We start from the raw sequence: 18,083 nt of genomic DNA on the forward strand, positions 1-18,083 counted from the left end.
GTATATACAGTTGTGGTCAAAAGTCTACTTACACTTGTGAAGAAAATAATGTCATGGCTTTCTTGAGTTTCCACTTATTACTGCAACTCTGATTTTTCACTGATAGAGTGATCTGAAAATATACTTCTTTGTCACAAAAAACATTCATGAAGTTTGTTTCTTTTATGACTTTATTATGGGTGAACAGAAAAAAATGATCAAATCTGCTGGATGAAAAATATATATACAGCAGCGCTAACATTTGGTAAAATGTCCCTTGGCCATTTTCACTTAAAAAAATGCGCTTTTGGTAGCCATTCACAAGCTTCTGGCAAGCTTCTGGTTGAATCTTTGACCACTCCGCTTGACAGAATTGGTGCAGTTCAGTTAAATTTGATGGCTTTCTGACATGGACTTGTTTCTTCAGCATTCTCCACTGGTTCTCAATGAGGTTTAAGTCTTTGACTTTGGGAAGGCCACCCGAAAACCTTAATTCTAGCCTGATTTAGCCAATCCACTAACACTTTTGATGTGTGCTTGGAGCCTATCCCAGCTGACTCCAGGCCAGAGGCAAGGGACACCTTCAATTGGTATCGCAAGGCAAAAAGAGACACTCTCACACCCATACCCAGGGACAATTAAGAGTGTCGAATCGACATATCATGAATATTTTTGGAATGTGGGAGGAGACCGGAGTACCGGGAGGAAACATTTACAAGCCCAGAGTGAACATGTAAACTCCACACATTGAGGAACGACCTGGGATCAAACCTTAGACCCCAGAACTGTGAGGATGACTTGCTAACCATTCGTCCACAAGGACTTCGTGCAAACGACTCGTACAGGAAAGTCCCGTAATGTAATGTTGTGCCTCGGCTGCGGAGTGGAACCCAGGACAGGAAACAGGCAAGGTAACAGAGAAGTGCCGGTGCACAGCTTGAGGTGTCAACGGAAATAAATAACTACAAAATAACCTTATAAACAATAAAAGTGGGAAAAATGTAACAAAAATAAAAACTTAACTGAGGAGGACAAAAATGAGGGAGATGTACACCGACAAAGGCTGACTTGCACGCCAACGCACACAAAAACAGGGTTTAAATACACAGACATTGTCTTTCCAAACAAAATACCAAATCCACAGAAAATCTTCCATCGAAAAAATCACCTAAAACACTGAACATTGAAAGATTGATCAAATTGATTGGGCGCTCACAAAATGCGTGCTTGAATTGCCGCAGATGACAAAGCACACTTTACAAAATGCATTTGCTTCATGAAACACTTAATTACTTTAAGCATGAGACTACTCTTTTAAAAGATTACCGTTGTTAGTGGCTGTATACACAATACAGGTTGACCAGCCACACCAGATTCTTGGCTTTTGGTCAGTACTTAGTGATATGAAATGAAGCGAGTAAGGAGTATAGATTGGACTGCTGCCAGAAATATAATATAATATCTTAATGGATACCTCACACATTAAAAAACAAATACAGGCAAACTAAACGAAGATGAGTTGATGGAATGAATGATTATATTTTCTATTACAAGAGGATACTCTTCAGCAGCCGAACTCAAGTGAGAAGAAACGTTACTCATGGGCATTAGCACTGCATTATCCTGGAAAATATAATAAACAGCGAGGGCAAACAAAGTAAAGTGGATCAAGTACTACATTTTGTGCTCATACCAATGCTGTATATGTGTGCTCAGACACCTTTCACAGAGCTGCCAACTTCTCCGGAATTTCTGAAGCTTACCCGGTCAAGCAACGCAAACTCCGGGACTCCGGACAACCTCCCTAAATTCCGGAAATGAAAAAAAATGTCACTTCAATTTTTTTACCTCAAAATTCACACTATCGCTACGGCTTACCCATCTTACTTCTACATTTGATTCAATTGCACTGTAAATTGGATGGATTCAGTAACACAAGTGCATTATGAATCATCCAAGTTACAAGTTCTGACTAATGATTCGTCTTGTACGTCTCCAGGATTTATTGGTTCATATTCGAGGAAATATCCCATGTGGAAAAAGGACCGACATTTGCACATTGCACAAGTGCGACTTCAGCGTCAGACATGGTGGAATTACTGACTGTAAAATGCACGTAAAAGGACCCAAACACAAAGATAAACTTATGTTCATTATGCTATACACTAGGACTACGAGAATGTGTTATGGTCAGATGAAACCAAAATAGAACTTTTTGGTAAAAACACAGGTTCTCGTGTTTGGAGGATTAAGAATACTGAATTGCATCTAAAGAACACCATACCCACTTTGAAGCGTGTGGGCGGAAACAACATGCTTTGGGGCTGTTTTTCTGCAACGGCACCAGGCCGACTGAACTGTGTAAAGGAAATGTTACGGATGATAGTGGCGGACCCCAAGGCAGGCAAGGATGTGAGATAAGTCTTTTCCAAATCTTTACTGGGCTCGTCCACGAAGCTGGCGAGCACACGAGGGGATATCGGTGGTGGGTCATTGGCCGTTACAGCAAGGTCGGTTTACGTGGCGTAGGTGTGGAGGGTACCGGGTAGGAAGTGAGGGCGTGGTCAGTGATCCGTTTTCCGTGGTCAGGTGGAAGAGCATGGTCAGGAATCCTGGGGCAAACAAGAGGTCATATATCAATCAGAGAGACAAGGAAAAACTTGACAAGGTAACTAACAGTAAACTGTTGTGACGATCCAGCAGCATGGTCACATTCCTGGTGGCTTTAAATACACTTTGCTGGCTAATGACTCGCACCTGGCATCACTCGAGTCATTAGGGGCTGGACCTGTGATAGGGTGACGGGTGCAACCAGCCTCCAGTTTAGTCTAAGGCCTGACAGGAAAGAATGGATGGGGCCATGTATCAAGAGATTTTGAGTGAAAATATCATTCCATCAGCAAGGACATTGAAGATGAGACGTGGCTGAGTCTTTCAGCATCACAATGCTCCTAAACACAAAGCCACGGCAACAAAGAAATGGCTTCATAAGAAGTATTTCACGGTCCTGGAGTGGCATAGCCAGCCCCCAGATCTCAACCCCATAAAAATTCTGTGGAGGGAGTTGAAAGTCGGTGTTGCCCAACTTCAGCCCCAAAACATCACTGATCTAGAGGAGATTTGCATTTGTACAGTAGCACTACTTCTCCCGCCACTTTTGTCCAGCTCTGCATTTCCAGTGGCATTGATATGTTGCTCCTTCTGCTGCATATTGTAACAGCTAGTAGCATGTGTAGGACAGCGTGGGCATGGCTGAATGTGCCTTGCGATTGGCTGGCCACCAATTCAGAGTGTCCCCCGCCTCTGGCCCAAAGTCAACCTGGATAGGTTCCAACACCCTACGCTACCCTAGCGAGGATAAATCGGTTCAGAAAATGAGATGAGATGGGAGTTGAGAAAAATTAGATTTTTCATACGTATATAACTGTAGTAATTAATAAATACACTCCTTGATGATTGTACTTGTATTTTTGTATAAGCATGAAAACAAAGAGTACTATGTTACAAATACTAATACGGGTGATCCTACTTTGCGGTCTTTCAATGATCGCGTGTTGTCTATGACTACGTCGAGCGTGGAATATTGAGTAGGACCCAAATGCAGGCAAGCAATCAATGACGTGGAATGGAGTGCTCTAACAAAAATTTGATAGCTGAAGCAGGAGGAATTTCACAAAAAAACAAGGGTTAAGAATTAAATGACAAAATCAAACCTGACGGAATGACATGGGCAACGAGGAGCATGGAACATGGTGTGGTAACGTGGCATGGAGTAAACAAAGCAGGCAGAGCCAACAAAGACTAACCAACACACAGAGTTTAAATAAACAGACAATATCTGATTATCAATCACGAGCTGGAAAAAGAGGAAAGGAAGCCCGGATAAACACAAGAGGTGAAAAGCACACAGACAGGACACACAAGGAAACATTTATAACAAAACAAACCAACACCCCAACTAACCCTAAGGCCTTGTCTGGTCTACATCACACGCTATATTCGAGTCATTACTGCAGATGGCAAGCTCAATTAAAATAAAAAACATGAAAAGAAACATAATTGTATCTTCAATATCTCATTGTCAATTTCTAGCCCTAACACATTGAAACTAACAAAAAACTGCAAAATATTGTGTGATTTGAATTACCATATTTTCACACAGGACATGATGCCTGCAAGCATATGTTATGCTATTGTGTTTTTTTAAAGGGCAACATGAGCAAAACAAATTTAGATTTTGCTTTACTGAGGTGAAAGGTACTCATATTTATACAAGCATTTAATTGACAATGTTTTGGCTTTCCTGAGTTTCGGAAGGTTGTTCAGAGTCGCAGAGTTTGCGTTGCATTTCGGGCTAAACTACGTAAATTCCGGAGTAGTTGGCAGCTCTGATATGTATACCATTGGGTATCCATTTCTCCCAAGCCGTTCGCAACTCTGTTTTGAATGCATGGTTTATGGCAATGTCCATAGTTTGTAGTTTCAAACTCAAACTTCCTGGAATGCTCAGAGTTCATATGCCCGACTTGCCGAACGTCCATATTTTCACTATATAAATATGGCGCCTCAGCAATAAATGCACCCAGACAATCAAGCAGTCAGCGTCATACAGTGACATATTCAGAATCTTGAATTTAGTGCATACAAAAAGTGCATTTTTTAAACAGCATTTCAACATGGAGTGAAGTCAGTTTTTCCATAATAACTGATTTTTAAAAAAAAACTGTTTTACTGAATTTATACATCATCATCTAGCAATCTTTTACATTTACTTCAGTGACAGATACACCATACATTTTTTTCATTTTAAAATTTCAACAAGATCACAATACTTTTATTTGAGTTATTTATTCATTTATTTTTTACTTATTTTTGCTAGTCTTTCTATCTCTGGTTCTATACCCAATCCCTTGATTTTTTTCTCAAATGCCTTCTTGAACCCCTCTTCCCATCACGCACTAAGCTCATCCTAGAGGATCTTTCAAGGAAGAACATATATCCCATTGCTTGGGAAGACTTGCACTCGGCAATAGTATTTAAATCAGCGGTCTCTGACTCTGGTCCTCGAGGGCCCCTATCCAGTTTTTTTTTCCATATCTCTCTACATCTACCACACCTAAATCAAATGATCAACTAATCGGCAAGCTGTTCAGGAGCTTGATCACTATCTCGCTTATTTGATTCAGGTGTCTCGGTGGAGGGAGATATATAAAAAAAAAGACTTGATAGGAGTCGTCGAGGACCGGAGTTGGAGCCCCCTGATTTAAATGAATAATACATAGTAGCTTGTCATGAAATAACAAATTGCTTGTTTGTACAATTTTGGTAAGAAAAAAAAAACATTCTTGTTTTTTTGCAGGGGAAGAAGCGTTGACAATATTTGTTGACAAGAGAAAGCTCAGTAAAAAAGGAGAAGTGAGCGATTACTCAAGTAATTCATCGACTGTCAGCCTGGAAGCTCTACACCAGCTGGCTGCATCCTACTTCATTGACAGGGAAACCACTCTCCGCAAGCTGCATCACATTCAAATTGCTTCCAATGCCATCAAGGTAAAAATTGCTGTACTGAAAGCAGGTAATCTTTAAAGAAGCATAGATATCTATTTAATTTTAATAGTATTAATAGTAATAGTAATAGTAATAGAGAGAGAGAGAGAGAGAGAGAGAGAGAGAGAGAGAGAGAGAGAGAGAGGAGAGAGAGAGAGAGAGAGAGAGAGCAATAACTATCAAATGTTTTGTCTTTCAAATTTTAAACTTCAAACTTCTTTGACTAACTAAATACGTTACTTTCCTTGCTATTCAGTTATGAAAGAAACTGTGTGACTGTACATTAAGAAAAGTAAGAGATTTTAAAAAGTTTTTTGGGGAGCCTATGCATGGTGTAGTCAGTGGATCACTTGATTTCGGTGCCGGCAAGTGGTGGCTTGGTTCCCGCAGGTGGCAGGATCATTGTGAGCGTGGATGGTCGTTTGTCTCTCTGTGTACCTTACGACTGATTGACGACCAGTCTATGTTGTACTAGTCTGCCTTTAGTCAGGAAATAGGCACCGGCATGGTACGGAAGATGAATGAATGAAATATCATGAAGTGTTTTTGTGCTTCTGTTGTTCAATACAGATAAGAACCCCCCCCCCCCTTACACGATGAAAAGTAATGAAAAATAAAACCTGCAGACATGTTTTTTCATTCATTCATTTTCCATATCGCGCATCCTCGCAAAGGCTGTGGGGGTTGCTGGAGCCTAACCAAACAGATTAGGGCACACAGAGCATCACCACGCACTCACAATCATATAACCACCAGCATTATTTGAGCCCGTGCCTAATCAAGCCGAGGTCAGGTGGGTGAATTTCTACTCCATGAGGCGCCTTAGAAATGTATTTACATATCACTTAAGCATCTTTTAGCATTTGGGATAACACGGCAACTATTCAGTGAAAAATTTCATGAAACCATTATCCAGTGAATTAAAAAGACACATTCTGTATTTAATGTACAACACTGTTGTTTGGCATAACAATCTAGTGGAAAAGAGATTTTTGTTGGATTTTAATGACAATTTAATTTTTCACTATGGGAAAGTGAGGAATGTAATAAGTATGCTGGTTCTTGATATCTGGACTCTTTCCACTTTACAATTAATTTGTTCAGAGTTGTAAAAATAAAGACAGCAACGAGATAAGACTTTTTATCCGTGTGCTCATTATAAGATTTAATCTCCAGCAGCACATTGAGTCAGCAGGAACGCTGATGAGCGCATATGGCGAGGGGAAGATAAATGAATCTTGTGAAATGGTGCCAGTGACAGGTTGCTGCCACCGGTTGTCACCTTCAGGTAGCACAGAGCAATTATGGTGACAGACGAGAGGGTGACCCTTATTTCTGTCTTTTTTATTCTTCGGAACACGGCAACACTCAGGGAATGATGTGTGGTTGCTGTAGTGGAACCTGAGTTAGCCTTTCTGTTGAATGTCAGAGCTTCATCTGCAATGCCGGTCGGCCTTTTCTTGCTGCTTGCTTGGTGGGTACATCCTAGGATCTGAAGCAGATTAGGTGTTCTTTTTTCGTAACTACAGACATTTGGCAATGTAGTAAAAGTGTTTTTTTTTCATGCTCTTGAGGCAGTCATCTGGCGTAACTGACAGGGAAAAGGTACATTCACCTCCTTCATTTTTTGAAATGAGGCAAAGGAGAATAATTCCCCCACCCGGTGTATCATTTTCATGGGGCAGTGACCCACACAGTAGCAGAATGCATCACTCTAAGCGCTCTCCGAATGATTGGAAATCAAACAAGTTGAGGATGGAATGGAAAAAGGTAAAGCATCCCCCTGAAGCCCCACCAGCCTAGTGCCAGCATGCAAGGTGAAATTGAAGCTCAACTTGCTGGAAAAGTCCATTACTATTGTGGTGGGTGAAAAACTTATTCTCCGCGATCACCTAATAGAGTACTTGAGATGCATTAGTTTTTAGCATGAGTAAATTACATTGATATACAGCATACTAGTAGTATCTCTACATTATCATCATTATCAGCATTTTCACCCTATCTGTAAAATAATCCAGACACCCTTCAGTCACAACCCAGACTTCATGACCATGAATGAGGGTCAAGATATAGATCAACCAATAGATAGAGAGCTTTGCTTGTCAGCTCCTTCTTTACTATGACAGACTTTTAAATAGTATCCATTACTACTGGTGCCATACTGATTCAACTGTTAAACTCTATGAAGGCAATAGTATTTTGTCTGCTGGAGTCATTTTCCCTTCATCAAACCGCGATCTTCCAGTTTCAAACATTTTGAAAATGAATGTAAAGCAGTAACATCTAAATGATTTAATTATTACAGTTAGAGCTGGAGAAAATGATAAAAAAAATTCACAATAAAAAAAAAATCAGCCAATATGGGTAATTCTAACGACAACAATCATATATATATATATATATATATATATATATATATATATATATATATATATATATATATATATATATATATATATATATATATATATATATATATATATATATATATATATATATATATATATATATATATATATATATATATATATATATATATATATATATATATATATATATATATATATATATAGATAGATAGATAGATAGATAGATAGATAGATAGATAGATAGATAGATAGATAGATAGATAGATAGATAGATAGATAGATAGATAGATAGATAGATAGATAGATAGATAGATAGATAGATAGATAGATAGATAGATAGATAGATAGATAGATAGATAGATAGATAGATAGATAGATAGATAGATAGATAGATATATATGTATATATATATATATATATATATATATATATATAGATAGATAGATAGATAGATAGATAGATAGATAGATAGATAGATAGATAGATAGATAGATATGTATATATATATATATATATATATATATATATATATATATATATATATATATATATATATATATATATATATATATATATATATATATATATATATATATATATATATATATATATATATATATATATATATATATATATATATATATATATATATACAATGAGAGTATCAATAAAGATTGACCCTTTTATTCCCCCCTTTCCCCATGATGGCGGCGTTCACGCGGCAGCCAGTGATAGTAGCTCTACTGATACATTCATTTTTACTTTACTGTGCAAATAGAAGAACAAGCGGTGAAATCAGGTGAGAACTATCTAAATCTGCTGTGTGTGTGGTTGTGTGCATGTGTGTGAGAGTGTGTCTAGCATGGGTGATCGTTTGTCTTCAAACTACACAATGGACTATAAATGGAAATCAGCCCTCGGTTACAATTTTATATATATAGGTTCATTAATATGTGTTATCCCTTATTAAATAAATCAAAGCAAAAACATGGTAAATATTGCATATAAATGAAAACTTGACTATCTCAAGTAACACATTCGGCAGAAAAGTCATTTGAACGAGAATGGGAAGTGAGAAGGACAGATGTGTAAATTACGGTAAAATTTAAGTCGGATTTGTGTATATCCTAATGGGATTCATGAAGATTTTTTATTCATAGATATTTTTTTAGTAATTTTATGAACGGCTTTATCCACTTTATCACTTGCGGGGGTGCTGGAGCCTATCCCTGCTGACTTTGGACCTGGGGCAGGGGACACCCTGTTTCGGTGGCCAGCCAATCGCAGGGCACAAGGAGATGGAAAGCCATGCACACTCAGACCCATACCGATGGGGGTATTTTAGAGTGTCCAACCAGCCTACCATGCATTTTTTGGGATGTGGGAGGAAAACGAAGTACTCAGAAAAAATCCACGCAGGCCCAGGGAGAATATGCAAATTCAACACAGATGGAGCGACCTGGATTTCAACTCAGGACCACAGAGCTGTGAGGCCGACGTGCAAACCAGTCATCCGCTCGGCCACACATTCATAGATATTAATCATTACATTTTATTAGTATTACTAAATCCTTTATGTGTAGTGGACATGCACCTGCTTATGGCAGGGGTGATAATGGTGTGGCCCATAGCGAGCAATGATGATGTTGCTCACACTAGTACTCGGTGTGCTCAGGGAGGTTGTCTTTCTGCCCAGACAAACTAAAAATTAGAGGGAACATTGCTCCACACAGGTGGACCGACATGGAATTTCAACTCAGGACCATATATATAGCTGTGAGGCCACCGCACTAACCACTCGCAACACCGGGCCACCCCCAATCATTTTGTATTTTTAAAAATATTTTTGGGGCATTTGTTGTCTTACATTATATTCTATTACATCTTGTTTTAGTTTTTGTATGTGGATTGTTTAAAATTTAAAAGGAGTCATCCAATAACATTTACTGGAATAATTTGCCTTTACTGAGTTATTGATTAAGTGATAATTTGTACACAAGTGGTGATTTGAATATTGCAATCTTTTGCTCATTTGGCAAAACTGGACCTTCTCACATTTTAGCTGAATATTTTTGCACAACACCATGAGTTACCCTTCTCCGTGTTCTTGATAAAATGTTACACCATAAAACAGTGCAAAATGAAACATTTCTGGATGCTTCTGCATGGTCAGAGAAGTATATGCATCAACATGCTTACTTTGAAAAAGATTTCCAATATATCTGAGGTGTTGGTTCATAATCATCAGTCAATTGTGTGACCTTTTCTCCAGTAGACATAACTGAGGTGCTCTTTAGGCTGGATCCATACCTCTTGAATACAGTTGAAGTGTTGAGAAGAAAATTCATTACAGTTAAAAAAAAAGGGAATTGTATGAGAATATATGCTTCAGTTGTCTATTTTTGCTTGTAAAATGTGTCTAATTGTCAGTATAGAGTTGACATCTTATGCAATTTCAATTATCCACCGCGCTTATCTTTTTGCACAGCAGCCATTGCTCACTTTTATTTAAATGAATGTTCCAACTAACGAGAAAAGCTAGGGAAAATGTCCCAGAGTGTTCATACCACAATCAAGCCATGCTTAAATACATTAAACAAATAATATTATATAAAATATTTCTAAACTAGTAGCGGCTGCAATCCAAACATGAATTTAAAATATATCTTCATCAGTCCCTATTTATGCTATGTACTTTATCATATGACTTATCAAATAATACATTATGTTATATGCTTTTAATAATCATGCCCACGGAATGCCAGTGTTGTCTGTTTTCCTCATATTCATTTCACCAATACATTTCATTATGAAAGAAGCAGGGGATTTTTTATTTTAATGGAAATATTGTTGAAAAAGTTCAGAAAAACTATGACAATACACCCTCCCATAGATGCCGTGCCCCCTTCCCTCATCCAGCCCTCCTACGTTGCTTGTGAACATTTTTCTAAAGTCCAGAATGAGTTCCATGGTTTCAACTAAGTTGTTGAGAGCACACCACTCGCTGCGTCTATGGACTCAATAACAAACAAAGAAACACATAGATAATCAATATACAGAGGTACCTCGACATACGAGTGGCCCGACATACAAGATATTTGAGATACGAGTACAATTTCCGGCAAATATTTATCTTGGGATATGAGACACATTTTGAGATACGAGTAAAATTTCCAGCAAATATTTATCTTGGGATATGAGACACGTTTTGAGATACGAGCAGACAGCGGATGTGAGAGGCTGCCCATAAGAACATCGTGGGCACTTCTCTTTCCCTGTAACTCCCTCGTGTAATGTCTCTCTGGTCGCAACTCCCTCTTGTAATGTCTCCGCGAGCACTGAGCGTAGCGTTGCATTTTTTGAGTGGTACTTTTCCCGTTATTTTTCCCGTTAGTCATTTCGAATGGCGAGGCGATCGCTAATACGAGAGTTATATATACTACCTGTTGGAAAGTGGTCGTGCGTTATCCTATTGTGAGGACATTTGTATGCATAATCTTTGGATTATTTTGAAGAGAATACAAAAGCAAACTACCATCGATAGGTTGCATCTGTAACAGACCCAACCCGGCCGGGAGAATACGATATATAAAAATGTACTACAAAACTGAAATTAAGTTTAGTGTAAGTGATGGGTTCAACCCTCTAAAACATTTAATTGGCAGTTGTGCATTTATTTTCGTGTTTTAACCACCATATTCCCGCTAGCTAGGACAGGAACAGGCTTAATAAGCTGATCAGGAAGACCAGCTCTGTTGTGCTGTGCTGTCCTTTGGGATCCGTGGAGGATATGGGAGAGCGGAGGATGCTGACCAGGATGATGTCCATCATGGACAGCACCTCCCACCCTCTGCATGAGTCTGTGGAGTTCCTTCGAAGCTCTTTCAGCAATAGACTTCTACACTGATTGAGGGGAAGACACTCTCTATTGTGTTTCAGTACACATTTTTTCAAAACACTTAGTGATGATTTCTGTGAGAGGTACTGGGCAGGAGTCAATCAGATTGTTAGCGAATGACTTCTGGGGTAGTGGGATGATGGTGGCCGACTTTAGACAAGTTGGGATGGAGGCTTGTTCTTGTGAAAGGTTTAAAATATCTGTGAAGACGGGTGCTACTTGGTCAGCACAGGCCCTAAGTACTTTGCCTTGTTTTCCATCTGGTCCTGTGGCCTTCCTGAGGTTGGCGGCATAGAGCACACATCTACTACCTCCAAAGTGAGTGGGGTGAAGCTTCTCCCCAAAGCTTGGTGTGGCATGAACTGGATGTTGAGGTGGTGTGACTGGATGGTGGACTTGGGACTCTAAGCGGGCAGAAAAGTTGTTTAGGTCATCTGCCAGTGCCCAGTTGAGTTTGCAGGAGTCAAAGCTCAGCCCTTGTGGTTGGTGAGTTTCTGTATGCTCTACCACATCTTTCGGGGATTGGCATGTTACCCTTCTATCTTCCCCTTGTAGTCTGCTTTGGCAGCCTTAATGACTCTCTTCAGGCTGGCGCGAGCTGCACTATTGAATGCACTGTTGCCCGATCAGAAGGCTGGATCTCGCGCCCGGGGGAGTGATCGGACCTGGCTGGTCATCAACGGTTTCCGGTTTGGGTGCACCTGGATGTTCTTCTCCACAGTGACCGTAGCCATGCAGTACTTGATGTAAGACAGTACTGTGTTGTGAAGGTTCCCGGGTCCACGTGGTGGAAATTTTCCCACTGTGTGTGTTCAAACCAGTCTTGAAGTTGGGGGAGGGCATCGTCAGTCTATAATGGTTTGCCTTTGTGGCTTTGACTTTTGACTGGGCCCAAGAACAAAGGGATGTGATCTGACTGTCCCAAGTGTGAGCATGGTATGGCTCAGTATGCACCTTTAATGTTCAAGTAAATATGATCCAGAGTTTTATACCCGCTTGTTGCACATTTCATGTACTGGTAAAATTTCAGCAGAACAGCTTTGAGATTTGCCTGGTTAAAATCTCCTGTACTAATGTGTGCGACACTTCGGTAGATGTTCTGGTGATTCTTTATTGTGTCCATTAGTAGGGACAGAGTGGTTCTTACCTTGGCGTCCGGTGGGATGTAGACAGCAGTGATGATAACAACGGCTATGTCTCTATAGAATAAGAAATGTCTCTCGCGGATGTTAATTCTGTCTTGGGAACAGTGTCTAACCAGAACAATGGTATTGTGACACCATCCCTCTTTCACATCAATGCAAATCCCACCACCTCTTTTTCTTCCTGTATTGCACGTCCTGTCTGACCTAACTAGCGTGTGGCCTGCTAGCTTCACCGAAGTGCTGGGTATTTTTGGGTGTAGACATGTCTCTGTGACTACTAGCATGGAGCATTCACGAATGTATCTTGTCTTTGGTGTTATGATCGGGGATGGAGAACCCCAAAGCATGCAATGGCAGCGAGACTGGATATCAAATATTTATTAGAATCATCCAACAGACGGGCAAAGGCACAAAAGGGAGTAGCTTAGGCGAGTAGTTAGTCGTGGAAGGGAGGTCGGTAACCATGAAGTATGTAGTGGAGTCCAGAGTGGAGGGTACAATGATTGAGAGTGAAGTCGTTGTCCGTGGTCGTGGGGCTGAGCGTGGCTGGGATCCTGGGAGCATAAACAAGAGGTCGGAGATTAGCAGAGGCAGGCAAGGAGACAATACAAGAGACTGATTAAGACATCCAGCATTGTTGTCATGTTCTTCTTGGCTTTAAATATTCCCCACTGGCTGATGAATCACACCTGGAAGCATTTGAGTGATTAGAGGTTGGGCCTGTGATTGGGTGGCAGGCACAACCAGCCACCAATCCGGTCTGGGGCCTGTGATTGGGTGGCAGGCGCAACCAGCCACTAATCTTGGTCATTTATGTTTGAAAGCTCCTCGACTATACAGTGGCACCTTGAGATACAGGCTTAATACATTCCGGGACTGAGCTCGGATGTTGATTCACTTGTATCTCAAATCAATGTTTCCCATAGAAATGAACTAAAAACAAAGTAATTCATTCAACCCTCTGAAAAAATACCAAAGCACATCATATTTGAATGGAAAAACATTCATTTGTTTTAATTCACCGTCAATTAACAGTGTAACAAACTAGTGGTTATGATGTTTAATAGTACTAAATTTAGACAGATTTTGCTGAGGTAAGAGAGAGAGGGGCAGAAAGACACAGAGAGAGAGAGAGAGAGAGAGAGAGAGAGAGAGAGAGAGAGAGAGAGAGAGACAGACAGAGAGAGACAGAAAGAGACTTTTTGTACGGCGTGCTCGTAACATAACATAAACAAACTTAAATAAATTTGGATTACGATACAGACACTCGAAAATAGGTTTATTCTAGCTTTACACTAAACTGAATTCAAATTTTGTTTGAAATGTTTACACCTTTCTTGGTTCTATTTGCCTCGCCTCCACCCTGACTTTCAGCTGCAATTTGTAAAAGGAACCTATCCCGGTTGTTTCCTTTTGTTTTCCCTTCAAAATATTCTGAAAATGATGCACACAAATTTCTTCACAAAAGGTTAATGCACGACCGCTTGCCAATGGGATGTAGTATATTCCTCTCATATTTGTGAGTAAGCACTATTCTGTAGTGACTAACAGGAAAAAAAACCTGCAAGGCTCCGCCCAGTGCTTGTAGAGACATTTACACGAGGGAGTTGCGACGAGCTAATGTTCTAATACGCGTAGGCTGTATGCTCATATATCAACATTTGTGTCATATCTCAAAGTAAATATTTGCTCGAAAATTTACTCATATCTCAAATTGCTCGTATGTCGGGTCACTCGTATGTCAAGATATTACTGTTTATGATAGCTAGTGATCAACTGACTGTCTTTGTTTTACCTCTTCTGTCATAGTATTCTAACTGGCAAATGAAAAGCATTAACACGGTAGTGGCTCAAAAAATTGTGTCTCGAACCACAAGGAAAGAAAAATGTGAAATAACTTGGGCAAACCATGATATATGATATGAGTAATATGCTTTGTAAATGAAGTGAAAGATGATGCTATTCCTAAATTACTCTGTGCCAACACTCCAAGCAATGATTCACTGTCTTAGTCAGTTGAGCATGAAATCACAAGCTTTATCATCATGAAATAATATAATTGCTACATGGACTTAATTATAATTACAAGTTGATAACCTAATTAAATAAATGTATTCTGTAGAAAATATGAAATTTTACTTCATCATCATGTAATAATACTTTTGTGACATAGACTGACTGCACTCTAAGAATTTAGACATGGAGTTAGGTTGAGAATAAAATTATTAGCTTTTTCAACATAAAATTAGGGTGCCCGGTGAATGAGTGGTTAGTGTGTCTGCCTCACAGTACGGGACATGGGTTCAAATCAAGGCCGGTCCATCTGTGTGGAGTTTTCATGTTCTCCCCTGTGTGGGTTTTCTCCAGGTACTCCGGTTTCCTCCCACATTCCAACGACATGCATGGTAGCTTGTACATTGGGCAAACTAATTGGCCCCTAGGTATGAGTGTGGGTGTGAATGACTGTTTGTCTCCTTGTGCCTTGCGATTGGCTGGCCACCAATTCAGAGTGTTCGCCCACATCTGGCCGGAGGTTAGCTGGGATATTCTCAAGTACACCCTGCCACCCTGAGGACAAAGCAGTTCGGAAAATGAGATGAAATGAGAAAATAAAATTATGTGTTTGCTATCTGAACTTGTGATAATAACTTCATGACTTAATTTAAAGGTTTATTAGTCAGAAAATATGGGTTTTTGAGTTGTGTTTAAAATCAAGACGTTTTTCTACATAAAATAATAAAATTGTGTGCTCAGTGTAACATGTTGTTAACATATTAAATGTACCTGTACCGGCTTAAAATACTGAACATTTTTAGGTTAAATAATGTTTCAGCAACAAAATAAGCATGACTTTAACCAATATCAACTTCTTTCGATCTTACTTAGATGTTTCAGGGACTGAAATTTGTCACATTCAATTATCTATTCTATTTATGGCTCTAGTCATAGCTGGAAACTGGAAGAAGTTAAATAACTGCAAAATACTGTAGGTGTAGTGGTTCACTGCCTGACTTCGGTGCAGGCGTACATGGGATCAATTCCCGTTCGGTGGCCCTAAATGTGAGTGAAAGTAATTGTCTGTCTCTATGTGTGCCCTTTGGTGGATTCGCAACCAGTCTCGGTGTAGTCTGTATTTTTCCGAAATCCGCAAGGATAGGATTCAGCAAGCTTTGTGAGGAGGCACCATGAGGAAGAATAAATGAATGAATATCCATTTAAATGAATAAAAGTAAAATTAGTATGACCCAAAAATTCGTCATCAAAAATATTGAGGTATGAGTTTTTGTACAATTTTCAAATCATGCTTTCGGATAAGTGGTTGCATACTTTGTTTTTCTAAATCTTAAAAAGGCCAGCTCTTTTAAAAGCATTTGAGTTGTGTGATTTGTGTCATACCACATGAAACGTCTCCTATCAAAAAAAAACAGCGCTCGTATTCATTTTAATTTACGCTATTATTTTGAAAAATTGGTTGGATATATTATTTGAACATTTGGTTTCCTATTTTGAGCGTTGTTATGGCATCTCCAAAATAGCAGAACCAATGTGTTTCAGCATTTTCGAATGAAGTGAACTAATACTGGTTAGCTACAAGGTCACATTTTTGGCTGTAATCTTGGTAAAACTTGAAAACATGAAGTGATAAATTAACCGAGCCAGACCCATATGTTTAGATTGGATCTTTTTCATTTTTTTACAAAGAAAAACATGAATTTATTGAGTTCAGTTCATGTCAAACTGCTGTATATGTAGCTGCTGACATACATCCCTTGAACTAGTGCTACCGGTTTCTGCTACATAATTTCCTGTTGCCACTGACCCTGTGTAGCTACTCTGTCTTTCATCTTGTGTCATGTCACAATCTGATTCAGGCATTTTCTGCCACACGGTCTATGAGGTTGTGCACAGTAGCAGCCTAAAGTTTGAAATTAGCATTCAATGATATTTGTTTCGCAGTGAAGGTTAAAGAGAAATGTGTTTATCGTTTTGTCCAAATTTAAAGTTTCCATTCATGCACAAGGTGGCCCGGCGGCTGAACGGTTAGTGAGTCAGCCTCAACGTTCTGGGCTCCTGGGTTCAAGTCCAGGTCAGTCCACCTGTTTAGAGTTTGTATGTTCTCCCGGGGACTGAATGGGTTTTCCCCAGGTACTCTGGTTTCTGCCCACAATTCCAAAAACATGCATGTCATGTTGATTGGATACTCTACATTGCCCCTAGGTATGAGTGAGTGTAAACGGTTGTCCATCTTCTTGTGCCCTATGATGTCACCTGGCTCTGGCCTGAAGGAAACAAACAACGATTCAAACTCACACTCAATCCTACGGGCAATTTAGAGTGTCCAATCAGCCTAACTCCATGTCTTTGGAATGTGGAAGCGGGAAACCGGAGTAACCGGCGTTAAGAGCATGCAAACTTCACATAAGTGGACCGACTTGAATATTTGAACCCAGATGCCCCACTGTGAGGCCGACGCCCAACCACTCATCTGCTGGGCGCCCTTTATCTAGTCTTTAATTGTTTAATCTCTTTTCATGTGCACCTTTCAAAAAGATAGCTTTCTCTTAAAAATGCCAGAAAAAATGTTTTGTTCATGAAGGCTGTAGTAGGCCTGGGAGTGGGCCAAATTCCGTCCTGCTGTGTGTGCAAACCTTGTGTAAAACTACAGGAAACATTTGACCTTTCTAAATTGCAAACAAAGTCTACTACACCAAATATTGTTAGTGGTTTTCTCAGGTGTTAAGATATTTACTTGCAGCTGTATCATAAAAATAAATTGTTAAAAAAAACACATACATTGTGATTTCTGGATTTTTCTTTTTAGATTGTGATAGTGGACATGCAACTGCGATGGAAATGTCAGGACTCTCCATCATTTCTAAGTAGGAAAACTTGCAATATAGCAGGGTGTTAAAAATATAATCACTGTATGTTACCACAAATTAGGTTTAAATAATTTATACAATTTTCTCTTATTAAATTAACTTGTCAAAGGAAATCACTTTATATAGGTAACAACAATTATACAGTCCAAATATGTTTAAAATTAACTATCCAGTCCAAACATGTTTAAAATTAAATAAAGGAAAAGGAATATTCATACAGTTCGAACAGGATTTTGCAGTAATACTTATTCTTTGTCATAAG

General features: G+C 39.3%; 1 protein-coding gene across 1 annotated transcript in view; it reads left to right on the top strand.

Moving 5' to 3' along the window:
• The window catches only part of LOC144197128 (BMP/retinoic acid-inducible neural-specific protein 3-like), a 56,256-nt gene that overhangs the window by 25,357 nt on the left and 12,816 nt on the right, over nt 1-18,083 (top strand). Inside the window, exon 5 of the mRNA XM_077717730.1 lies at nt 5,339-5,529. Coding sequence (XP_077573856.1) covers nt 5,339-5,529 — 191 coding nt within the window. The remainder of the gene's footprint in view (nt 1-5,338; nt 5,530-18,083) is intronic.

Source organism: Stigmatopora nigra, chromosome 5 (genome assembly GCF_051989575.1).
Source record: "Stigmatopora nigra isolate UIUO_SnigA chromosome 5, RoL_Snig_1.1, whole genome shotgun sequence".
Taxonomy (NCBI): domain Eukaryota; kingdom Metazoa; phylum Chordata; class Actinopteri; order Syngnathiformes; family Syngnathidae; genus Stigmatopora; species Stigmatopora nigra.